Source organism: Salmo salar, chromosome 01 (assembly GCF_965601325.2).
Source record: "Salmo salar chromosome 01, fSalSal1, whole genome shotgun sequence".
NCBI lineage: Eukaryota > Metazoa > Chordata > Actinopteri > Salmoniformes > Salmonidae > Salmo > Salmo salar.
The window spans coordinates 172,053,872-172,066,820 of record NC_138291.1 but is presented as its reverse complement, the minus strand read 5'-3'; the positions used below and the strand labels follow the sequence as shown (position 1 = coordinate 172,066,820).

At 44.2% G+C, this 12,949-nt stretch overlaps 1 protein-coding gene across 2 annotated transcripts in view; it reads left to right on the top strand.

The window, feature by feature from the left end:
* The window catches only part of slc12a2 (solute carrier family 12 member 2), an 82,582-nt gene that overhangs the window by 58,562 nt on the left and 11,071 nt on the right, over positions 1-12,949 (top strand). The window contains 7 exon segments of one of the 2 annotated variants that reach the window (NM_001123683.1): positions 1,352-1,451; positions 3,273-3,384; positions 5,636-5,776; positions 6,828-6,934; positions 7,619-7,698; positions 8,793-8,933; positions 11,858-11,905. In NM_001123683.1, coding sequence (NP_001117155.1) covers positions 1,352-1,451; positions 3,273-3,384; positions 5,636-5,776; positions 6,828-6,934; positions 7,619-7,698; positions 8,793-8,933; positions 11,858-11,905 — 729 coding nt within the window. 2 annotated transcript variants of the gene reach the window in all.

The window sequence follows — 12,949 nt, the reverse complement described above, 5'->3', positions numbered from 1 at the left end:
ACGGCGACTAGTGTTATTTTGCCAAGATAGGTGCTCATTGTGAAACTTGATGTGGATTATCGTTGATGTGGATTATCGGTTATTTTACTTTACCAATTATAGCAGAATCTTTCATGAATTAGCCTACAAAAAATATTTCCCGAAAGAGGTCCTATTGAAGGTCAATCGATGTAAATTACGCTTTCACCAGTTAAAGTAAATAATTGCCTAGTTATTTTGATTCCGCTGAAATGTCAACCTCTATGATGAAGCCACATTAGCACAGTGCACTGGAAGTCAGTCCCTTGATGCCCAAAGATGCTTTGAACACAATGTGAATCAGGTCCCAGTATTGATATTTCAAGTTATTTTATTGCTGATGCACATATGTATTTTGGTGAAGTGGTAAGTATTTGCATCACAATGAGGTGTTTGTTATGCACCCTCTGCTGCAGTGCAGCCCAGGCCAACACGGTTTAAATGTATTTATAGCAAAACGCAGGGTTGTGGAAACTGTCTGAATCCAACCGAAATGAGCTGGCTATTCACAATATGATATTGCATTAAGAGTGGCTTGTGGCTATATTTGCAGGTTAGAAAATGTTTTTGTGGGAAACTTTGATTTTCTGTTAATTAGCATATGGATTTCTGAACAACTTTTTGTTCCTTCTATGACGTTATCTAGTACATGAAGAGACTTTCCCTCCGGTGTTTCTATGGTGATTTGCCAAAGGGCTGGCTCGTTCTGTTAAGCTTACCGCCCACGCAAGGCACTGTGACATTAAACGGGGGCCTTTTTGAAATGTCTAGAGCTGGGAGGGTGCAGCAGGTGGGGGACCAGCTACATGCTGTTACATGCCCTCGTCTGTGTTGGTGCTCAGCCTCTCTGGCCTGGCTGTGGAGGTCCCCACAGGGCTCAGATGGCTATCTGGGTCCCCAGATGATAGGAAGGCCCCATATGGGACCTCTGGGTAAACACACCTGACCTGCGCTAGAAACCCCAGCAGAGCACCAGACACCAATATAGACATCTACAGAGAGGCTTTGTATGAACCCACAAATATACACATGGCTTCACACACTGTTTCACACGCATCTCTAATACACAAATGCTCTCCATCACAGATTTACACACACGGTGAGTCACAGCTTCACACAGCTCTATACACACACACACACACACGCGCACACACACACGCGCACACACACACACACACACACACACACACACACACACACACACACACACACGTACACAGCATCCCTACTGAGTCCCACACTGCATGGAAGTTGCCCCAGTGGCCTGACCGTCTTAATGGCCACCCATACAGGGTCCTGACTCCAGAATGTGACTGTTTGTCCTGTCTTCCAGATGTGAACTGGGGCTCTTCCACTCAGGCTCTGACATACCACCAGGCCCTGACCCACAGTCTGCATCTCAGCAGTGTTGAGGACCACATCAAGAACTTCCGGTACTGTACAGAACCCACTCCCATATACACACACTTTCACTTCTTAGACCAAAGGAAAGGTATGTCTCGTCTTCAAAATGCGCTCGCCGTATTTATTTAACCTTTATTTAACTAGGCAAGTCAGTTAAGAACAAATTCTTATTTACAATGATGGCCTAACCCGGCCAAACATGGACAACGCTGGGCCAATTGTGCGCCGCCATTTGGGACTCCCAATCACGCCCTGATGTGATACAGCCTGGATTCGAACCAGGGACTGCAGTGACACCTGTTGTACTGAGATGCAGTGCCTTAGACCGCTGCTTCACTCGTGAGCCCGAAAGGCTAGATTCTTTAGTCACTAAACCACCTAATTTTCACCACCAGCGCCCGTCCCGGTGTTTAAGTTTCATTATGTTACTTGTTAAATATTTACTGGGTAAAATGTATCGTATTCAGGAAATCTCTATCATTCAAATTGTCATAAAGGCTGTTGCCCTGTTAGTTCTAAAAGTATCTGATTGGCAAATTTGATTAATGACGAATCCTTCACTTAATTACCGTTCAATGCTGCTCAGCGAGTCGTCCCTAACGTATGCTCACTGTGTCTTATAGATAAGCTCAGGCTGCAGTAAGCTCAGGCTGCAGTAGGCTCAGGCTGCAGACGGGGTAGCGGGGGAGGAAACTGCTATTTGTCGAGTCAGGCTGCAGCCAGAGCCCTCTCTTGGTCTCGGGACGACACACCCCCCTGGAGAGGGTTGTGTAACTGCACACCTGGGACAACAATGGCATATGATTGGCATCCTTCACACTCCCTCGCCTCAGGACAAAGGAGCTAAACTAAACCATCTATTTTCAGTACAAAGGAGCTAGACTAAACCATCTATTCTCTGAAACCTAGCATCGGTCATTATCTAGCCACGGTAGAGAGCATGGGGATTAGGGTATCGGTATAGAACTGCGTTTCTCAACTATGGTCTACTGTGCAGTGGCCTCTGTTAGAATGATTCCACGTTTATTGAGCCTTTTTATCTAGCTAACTAGATATGTGATGCTTTAGTACTATCATTCTAGTGATGCTTGATTAAACTTACCTGGAGTTTAATCAAGTATACCCAGTGGGTCTCGTTCAGAAACTGATATAGGAAAAGTGCTTCAGTAGAGCTAAACCAGATGAATCGTTCGTTGTCCGAGCCACAACACAATCTTGCGCTTTATTGTTCAATCGCTCTCACATGGACTGTACGAGGCGCTACAGATGCTATTCGGACTGCGCCGTTTGCCCTGGAAGCGTTCCAATGGCAATTAGCCGGCTGGCGAGGGATTGGGGAGTGTCTGACATTGTCATCAGAATTCAAACATGTTACTCCTGGCCTTTTCTCCCCCCCTTCCTGGCTCCCCTAATCCCATGTGCTTAACATATTTGCTTTGATGTGCGCTACTCTGGAGCTCTCGGTCTGTTTTCATTCCTCATCGAGGATATGACGACGTCTTCTCTCAAGGTCATGAGAAGACACGGTGTGAGATGAAGCATTAAGTACTGTGTGCATGTGACCTAGCAAAAAAAAAGTCAAAAGGGTTAAGCCAGCGGTGGCTGTTGGTCAACCCACCTAGAGAGCTACTGGGAGCACGCTTTTGTCTCAGCGCTGCTCTAGCACGCCTGATCCGCTGCTCCTCAAAACTTGTAGAATCAGTGTTGGAGCAAAGGCTTGGAACCAAAAGCCAGTTGCTCTCCGGAAGACCACTCCCGGGTTAGGTCTTTTGTGTTAATTTGTGCGCCACTTACTGTTAGCATTTAGCTAACATCCATGCTAACTCCGTTTTTATCTTGTTTTATAACAGACCTCAGTGCTTGGTGATGACGGGCTACCCCAACTCGCGTCCGGCTCTGCTCCACCTGGTCCATGCTTTCACCAAGAATGTGGGCCTGATGATCTGCGGCCATGTTCGCACGGTGAGTAACCAGAGACGTCGCCCAACCGGAGGCCATTTTGGCTCCATCCCAGAACTGTACCATGGCTCCATTTCATAGTTTTTCACTTGTCTCATGGGGTCCATTGTTCATCTATGGCTCAATCTCAATGCAATGTCATAATTACTTCTTGTTGACTGCAGGTAACTAAGTGCTGTATTAACTCCCATGAAGACCATTAGAACCGATTTACAGGAAACCGAACACAGTGGCTCCTGTGTTGTTCTGGACTCCTGTGTTGCTCTTATTTGTCCCCTGTTTACTTTTAAAATCCACATTTCCTGTTGAGTGAGTCATTGCTCCCATTTAGTTTTTTTGTATTTACGACTTTTAACTACTTTTTAAATCTAAATCCCTCACCTGGGGGCAATAAAATGACCGGTCCAGTAAGACAGTGTGACGACTGGGCTGATGTAATCGTCCCTGCGCTGTGCCCACAATGTGAAAAGGCATTTTACTGACGCTCTACTGTCAATAGCAGCGAAAAGTCTCTGGCCTTAATCAATTTGCCTCCACCAGAGTGTCAGTGGAGCGTGCCAAATTTGACTGGAGCGAGATTCCCAGAGGCTGGAGCGTCGGGCTTATTGGCCACTCCAACTTCTCTCCAGTAGCGCCCACTTCACGAGCTCAGAGCATGCCTGGCCCAGCATGCATTTGTAGTTTACTTGTGTTGCTATAGCTACTTTAGCTACTGTCATGGAGTTTGCTAAATACTTTCATAAAGAAACTGATAAAACACACAGGTGCAAAAATCAAGGTGTCTTACAAAGATGAGGAGGACCAAGGGCAAGAGAGGGAGTGTGGTGATGTAGTGTCCACAACTAAAGAATCATTGTAGAATCTGAAAAGACCCGTATCCTGAAAGCATGATGGTGCACATGCTAACAGAGAGGAACGAGGTGGGTAGCTAGCTAAGTGTGTCATTGTAGCAAAGTACTTATAAACAAAAAATCTGCTCTCTTAAGTTGTGTTCATTTTTGTTATATTATCTATACAGTAGGCCATAATTGATGTTGGTTCAATAGGGCCGGCATATTCCCAGTTTCAAGCAGCTTTACGTTTAGAACTTTTTAGGCCTACCTATAGAGAGAAAAAATAAGTAAAACAACTCTGCATCTCTGCCCAGCCTGGCAAGAGTGGCCCAAAGGTTGTTCAGCATTCCCAGTAGCTCTGCAAGCAGGGCAGAGGATATTCTCTGCTACCGGCCTGCTCTCCAGGCACGAGCCTGAAGCCACAGACTCTGGCCAAACTGGTGTTTCTAAAAATATATTCAGACCAAGCCTAATAAGGCATTTTTAGATTCATTTGTATTTCATTCTAAGTAAGTCACAGCCTATATGTGCAATTTATAGACTAATGATTTAATACAACGAAATGTTGTTTAAATGCTGAGTGCTTTATGTCCCTCCCTACCAGCCTAGTGTCGCACTTGAAAATGCTTCACAATGTATTTCTTTGTAGGCTATAGCCTTGAAATAATATAGCCTAAATAATTAATTTTCATTCCTTATGCTCCCTGTCTGGCTCCTGACCTATTTACAGTGTTTATATGCTGTTTAATATGACATTCACCTTTTCATGTTTATTAAAATACTTTTCATTCAAATCATGTGGTTTGGTTTCAATACTTCAAAACCAAATGGTAGGTCCAGGTAGTCACAAAAATAGATGGGTGTTGATTAAATGGTGATTTTAATGAATGGAGTGAATTTGAGGGGCATTTATTTTTTTATTTTTTTGAGCGAGGAGCGGTTTTTAGCTTAGCGGTTGGAAAGAACGTGGCGTGCCACTCCATAAGCGGGATATCCCTCCAAGTCCACTGGGCGTACTGCGGAATATAGTGCCCTCTCTTTGTCTTGCTTGCTTACTCTCTCTCTCTCACACACACACACTCACTCTCTCTATTGCAAAAAAAGTGCAAGTACAACGACACCAGCCAACAGTGAAAACATTCACTCATAATGGCTTTACCTTTTCTGGCTTAGGGCTGCTTCTTACGCTGAAGCCCCTCTTTAGATATAAGCAAGACTCCATGGATAGGCGTTTTAAGAGAGGTTGTTTGAATTAGTGCTTTTTTCAGGACAACTTGAACTTTTTCTAACGATAATTGGTAGCCTAAATATATCCACCTGTGATTTGACTGCAAGGTGGAACTGGTTCTGTTTTGTTAGAGTTACTAAATACTACACTTAGCCTTTAGCGTGACTCTATTTTCTTTGTGTTGTGTTCGCAGGGCTCCAGAAGGCCCAACTTCAAAGAGCTGTCCAATGACCAGACACGTTACCAGCGCTGGCTGATGAAGAACGAGACCAAGGCATTCTACACACCCGTGTTCGCTGAGGACATTAGGGAGGGCACCCAGTATCTGCTACAGGTGAGAACAGACAAACGTTACAGTTATTGGCAGTGGACCAAGCCATAGAAGTTAAGTGGGCTGTAATTTCAAGTACATAAATTGTGAAGTTATTTTAGTTGTATTTGAATTAAACATATTTTTATCATCAATTTGACACGAGGTCCAACCGAAACAGGTGTGGGTGGTTAACGGCCTTGCTCAAGGGCAGAATGACAGATTTTTCACCTTGTCGGTTTGGGGATTCAAACGGGCAACCTTTCAGTTACTGGCCCAGCGCTCTAACCACTAGGCCACCTGCCACCCTACTCTAGTTTCCCTTGAAAAACAAGCCTTTGACCTTGTACAAAGTTGTCATTATTTATCCTAAAGTTCAATTACATTCAGTCAAAGTGCATGAAAATATATTGAAACCCACGGTAGTGAGCATTCGAGTAATTAAAATATATTGAAACCCACAGTAGTGAGCATTGGAGTAATTAAAATATATTGAAACCCACGGTAGTGAGCATTGGAGTAATTAAAATATATTGAAACCCACAGTAGTGAGCATTGGAGTAATTAAAATATATTGAAACCCACGGTAGTGAGCATTGGAGTTAACTCCAGTTCAACTCCATGGAATTGTCAATTGACACTGAAAACTAGAATTAATGATAGCCATGGATCGAGATTGAATTGACCCTGACGCCGATGGTGCTCTTTGATAGGATTGCCTGCCAACCAGACTTTTTATGCTTGAAAGCGATTGCGTGACCTGGTTTTTGGTAGATGCAGCACTGTGTGAAATGTATATTTTATTTGACTAGGCAAGTCAGTTAAGAACAAATTCTTAGTTACAATGACGGCCTATGCCCCCCCCCCCCAACCCGGACGACGCTGGGTGAATTGCGCGCCGCCCAATGGTACTCCCGATCACAGCCGGTTGTGACACAGCCTGGGAACGAACCAGGCTCTGTAGTGACGCCTCTAGCCCCTTTGACAGCTGTGTCACTTGGGGGGGGGGGGTAAATTCCTGACCGTGATTTATTTAGTGGTTTCTTTAGGTTGTTCTGACCTGTGTTTTCTCAAGGCGGCTGGGCTAGGTCGTCTGAGGCCCAACACTCTGGTGATTGGCTTCAAGAACGACTGGAAGGACGGAGACATGATGAACGTTGAGACCTACATCCAGATGATCCAGTGAGTCAGTGGGGGCCTCGCTGTTTTAAAGCACATGAACATGTGATGGGTTGTGAAGATAACAAGCTTTGACACGCAACCAAAGTAGCTTATATATAGTAGATTATATATATATATATACATACATACATACATACATACATACATACACACACACACACACACACACACACACACACACACACACACACAGCTTGGACTTCTGAAAACCTTTAACAACTTAATCAGAGTCACGTAGGTATTAAAACCAATGGATTTAGGTTGAATCAGTTCCTGGTGTAAAGTGGGGGAATTTTTGTATTAGATTGGAAAGTTAGAGATGGTTCAGCCACAGTATATTAAAAGCTACGCTAATACTTATAGAAATGTGCTCTTTAGTTTTCAATTTATGCTAGATTCACCTATAGACATCAAAGTATTATTAATTGGGTGAAGTCTGGCTGCCAGTTTTCACATCATGAAGTTCCCACCTCTACCAGTAAGGCATTTCGCTTTGTCCTTTGAAACCATTCATTGTGGCCTGAGTCCTTAGCTTGTTTGTTTGCGTTAGTGTGTTTTGTCCAAGTGGAAAAGTACAGGTTTTAATGTAGTGTGTTATACAAGTAAACACAGAGCCAGGCCCAGTTCTGTGTCAAGCGGCTTCCTGTGAAATGCCAACAGCGCGTGTTTCTGTTTGTTTTTCAGTGATGCTTTTGACTATCAGTACGGTGCCGTGGTCCTCAGACTGAAGGAGGGTCTGGACGTGTCCCACATCTCAGAACAAGGTGTACACACACACACACACACACACACACACACACACACACACACACACACACACACACACACACACACAGTAACACTTTTGTACCAAATGACATGATACTCTTACCCACCCACACACACATGCTAAAACACTCCCTTGCCAAACGAATAATCTCATCAGCTTGTCTCATATTGGTTTCCTCATAAAACGTTATTTTATTATTGAGAAAATGAATTTAGCACCAGTGCTTTGCTGCGTCATGTCTATGTTCTGCGACTACACAGGGAATCGAGAGCAACCAATAATGATGTGTGATTCTTTAACTCAATGTGGCTCTCGCCAGTTGGAGAGAGAGAGATTTAATTAAACAAGTAACTCAAAGGGATGTTTTATTACATTGGCTTTCCAAACACAGTCCAACTGCAGATTGTAGAAGATCATCTGGGGCCCACGCGGTCACTCCCTGTTAACCTTCTTATTCATCTTCACCTGAAGGTTGACCTTTTTCTTTCCCCTGTATTTGAAACCCATTTTTTTCTACATATTGTGAAGATGATGCCTTGGTTGAAGAGTAGGCGTGTTACTCGCACACCATTCCTTGACCAATAAACCTTAGTCAATACATGTAGATAATTGCATTAAAGGAAAAAGTTAGGCCCAAGTCGCTTGTTTGTGGGAAGTGGCTGTATCTCATTACCAAGCAGTTCCTAACTGTGTACTTTTCAGTTGAGTTAATCTTCCTCAGTCCAGTCACTTGACTTGGCTTGTTACGCAGCCAAAATTCACCTTAATTGGCCCAAATGGCTCGCCGGTCATTTTCAAACACACTGTTTGCCTTTCACCCATCAAATAACCCCATCATCAAGATAATTACCTACATTTTAAGTTACTGGCCACTTCTGTGTTTAGTGGACACAAAATGGAGTCTTGCTCAAGTTGTTTTCCCCTCAGCCCGTGCTACTTTGCAGGTCATTTATTTTTAATGTTAACAGGATGTTCTGTTCGCGTTATGCTAATAGTTTAGCATCGCAGGTAATTTGTTCACCATGTTTGCAGGATGATCTAGTAATGTCAGTTTTAGTTGGCTAATAGTTTAGCTTTGTTGTTTTGCAGATGACCTGCTGTCGTCGCAGGAGAAGACGTCGGGGATGAAGGATGTGGTGGTGTCCATCGACATGAAGGACTCTGACGGAGACTCATCCAAGCCCTCGTCCAAAGCCACCAGCGTCCAGAACAGCCCAGCCATCCAGAAAGGTCAGGAGTTGTAATGGGAATTTCCAGGTGAACCAAAAGGAGCGCAGTCGTTGATAATGTCAATCAAAAATCGATCCGGTTTATTACAAGTTGCAACATGGAGATGCCTCCAGATCAGAAGCAGAGAGAATGTCTAACGAGTCTTCTCTGATATTAATCACACAGCACCGACAGAAGTCACAACATCAGCTGCTACAGAATCACAGTGTCACAGATATATTGTCACTGTGTCCTCGGCTCAACACTGGCAGACATTTGATACTGGCAGTTAAGCAGGTCAAAGGTAGTTAGTCTCAGCAGATAATTATAGGCTCAAATACAGGAAAGTAATTCATCATATTTCCCATTACAGGCATCATTCTAAAGTATCCCACATAAACAGGAACACGTGTCAAGTGCCTTTTTACTTAGATTCTACACCAGTGGTTTTGCGCACATACCTGCTTCAGCTAATGGAGGTCCTGAGAGCTGGACAGGAAGAAAACACTAGCTCTTCAGGAGCAGTAAGGTTGGTTCACCCCTCTTACTCAACCTAATTGTCCATATCTTCACGTCAGCGTGTATGGAAACTCTGGCGTTTGTGATGACATTCGATGGTCTGATACTGTGCCAAAGTGAACTAGGTTTCTTGTGAAATCACAATGTGAACGTGCTTGAGAAAGAGGTCAGGATGTAAACTGCTTTCAGAATTCTTATCGCCACACTCCCTATCCCCTCTAGATCTCTCAAAGGCCTCCCTTATATCTCGCCAGCCAGTCACTAGGATACACTGAGTGGGCGGCCCTGTAAGTCGCCCTACTCAGAGAGGAAGTGGCCTCTGACCCCGTGACCCCCAGCCTTCCCACTGGGCCCAGTTTGTTAGTCCACAGCCCACAGATGGCTTCACTACAGTGTGTGTGTGTCTGTCCTTGTTTGTTTACACACACGTACGTGTACGCACACAAACATCTCATGCACTTAGACGCATATGCACACACACAAACCCAAATACACACACACACACATTGCTTCACTAAAATGTGTGTGTTTTCCTCCTGAAACTATGACCAAACAAACAGGGAAACTGTTCCCACAGTACAGCATGGACAGGCTGGGAACTTCACTTTAATTCTATTTCCTCCCATAGGGAATATCATGTCCCTGGTCCTGTGCAGTGACAGAGGAAGTGACATTTCTCACGATTCACTCAATTCCCCCCCACAGTCAATAATGAAGAGCATCTGAAGCTGTGTGTTTGTGTGTTTTATAATGTTACCCTGACGTGTGTGTGTGTTTTATGTTACCCTGACGTGTGTGTGTGTGTGTGTGTGTTTTATTATGTTACCCTGACGTGTGTGTGTGTTTTATTATGTTACCCTGACGTGTGTGTGTGTTTTATGTTACCCTGACGTGTGTGTGTGTGTGTGTGTTTTATTATGTTACCCTGACGTGTGTGTGTGTGTTTATTATGTTACCCTGACGTGTGTGTGTGTTTTATTATGTTACCCTGACGTGTGTGTGTGTGTGTTTTATTATGTTACCCTGACGTGTGTGTGTGTGTGTTTTATTATGTTACCCTGACGTGTGTGTGTGTGTTTTATTATGTTACCCTGACGTGTGTGTGTGTGTTTTATTATGTTACCCTGACGTGTGTGTGTGTTTTATTATGTTACCCTGACGTGTGTGTGTGTTTTATTATGTTACCCTGACGTGTGTGTGTGTTTTATTATGTTACCCTGACGTGTGTGTGTGTTTTATTATGTTACCCTGACGTGTGTGTGTGTTTTATTATGTTACCCTGACGTGTGTGTGTGTGTGTTTTATTATGTTACCCTGACGTGTGTGTGTGTGTGTGTTTTATTATGTTACCCTGACGTGTGTGTGTGTGTGTGTTTTATAATGTTACCCTGACGTGTGTGTGTGTGTGTTTTATAATGTTACCCTGACGTGTGTGTGTGTGTTTTATAATGTTACCCTGACGTGTGTGTGTGTGTGTTTTATAATGTTACCCTGACGTGTGTGTGTGTGTGTGTTTTATAATGTTACCCTGACGTGTGTGTGTGTGTGTGTGTTTTATAATGTTACCCTGACGTGTGTGTGTGTTTTATAATGTTACCCTGACGTGTGTGTGTGTGTGTGTGTGTGTTTTATAATGTTACCCTGACGTGTGTGTGTGTGTGTGTGTGTGTGTGAATACTTCAGTGTGCACTTGTTTGATGGAGAGAGAGGGTGTTTGTGTGCATGCCGGGTGACTACTTCAACTAAGGTACATGTTTGTACTACATGGTGAACTTTTAGTGCCAAGTGACGAAAACAGCTAGTTGAAGATTAATGTCACATCTATAATCGGCTTAGCAGTAAGCAATTCTAATGCCGGAACCTTCATTCTTTTTCTCAGATTACTTGCGTACATTACTTTCACACTTTTGACACAACCAGAGAACCTCTCCAAAATTCTTCAGAATGAAATGATTTAGACCTAATGATTTAGACTAAAGAGTGGGTCCTGGATAGAAACACTGATTACACAAATCTGTCTTTAGACTATTCCAGTAGCTGTTAAAGGAGTCAAACATCTAAACCAATGTCTTAAAACTCTGAAAAGTGCTAAGCCAGTAGTGGAGTTTTCTGACTCCAGGATTTCTAACCATTGCTGGGGTTGGAAGTTCCTTCCCTGAGAGACCAACAGTTTGTTACCACTGATGCCTTTTCCATTGGGGCCCATTCCATTTTGTTTGCCGCAGGGATTAACTGACGTAGCGCCCCACCCAACACACCCACTCCCCCCCCAGAAAAATCCCCTCATTGTAGTGGGGCTGTTGACCCATGGGTTTCCCATCATGGCGACAGCAACAAAAACATTAACCCTTCCATATTTCTCCCTGTATTTTTTTCTTCTTCATTTTCTCTCTCCCTCCATCTTTTTTTGTTTTTACATGATCCAGGTGACGATGATGAACGCAAAGCCGCAACGAAGCCGCTGTTGAGAAAAGGCAGGCAGTCCACATTATTGAGTTTCTTTACCTTTCCTTTTCTCGCTTTCTATTGCTTTCACACGCACCCACTCACACGCACCCACTCACACGCACCCACTCACACGCACCCACTCACACGCACCCACTCACACGCACCCACTCACACGCACCCACTCACACTCGCACATACTCGCATCACACGCACCCACTCACACTCGCACATACTTGCATCACACGTACCCACTCTGATTCAGAGGGGTTGTGTTAAATGTGGAAGATGCATTTAGTTGTACAACTGATTGTATCCCCCTTTCCCTTCCCTCACACATTGTCTTTCTATCATGTTGCCTTATTGTAATTATCTTTTTCTTACTCTCACTCTCAGTCATGTGCTTTCGAACCGTGGAACCTGGTTGAGTTTGGTTTTCCTTTCTGTTTCTATTGCTCTCACACTCATGCGCAAACTCTGTCACCCTTTTTTACCGTCTTCCTCTGTCATCTAGAGTAAGTCTTTCCTGCCTGGCTAGCTGTCTGGGTTAGGGCTAGCTGTCTGGGTTAGGGCTAGCGGCCTGGCTCTGGGTTAGGGCTAGCGGCCTGGCTCTGGGTTAGGGCTAGCGGCCTGGCTCTGGGTTAGGGCTAGCGGCCTGGCTCTGGGTTAGGGCTAGCGGCCTGGCTCTGGGTTACGGGTAGCTGCTCTAGGAATAACCTGTATGTTTATTTTCTCCTGTCTTTCCGCTCCTAACTCACTCCGGCTTCCTGTAGCTCTAGCGCAGTCCCTGAAGTGCCATTGTGTGTGTCTGCTCTGACGTTGTATTTTCTCTAAATCCTTTCTTTGCTGGACTTCCTGTCGGTCTTTAGTGCCTGTTTCTTCTCTTTCTGCGGAGATGACACTGTCTTCAGTACTTTGTCACTCTCTCTCCCTTCCTTTCTGGCAGGCATGTCTGTTGCTGTTGGGGTTTGTCTGCTTTTCTCTCCCCCTTTTTCTACCTCATCCCTCTATTCCCTCTCTACCCCTCTCTACCCCTCTCTATATTCTCTCTATATTCTCTCTATATTCTCTCT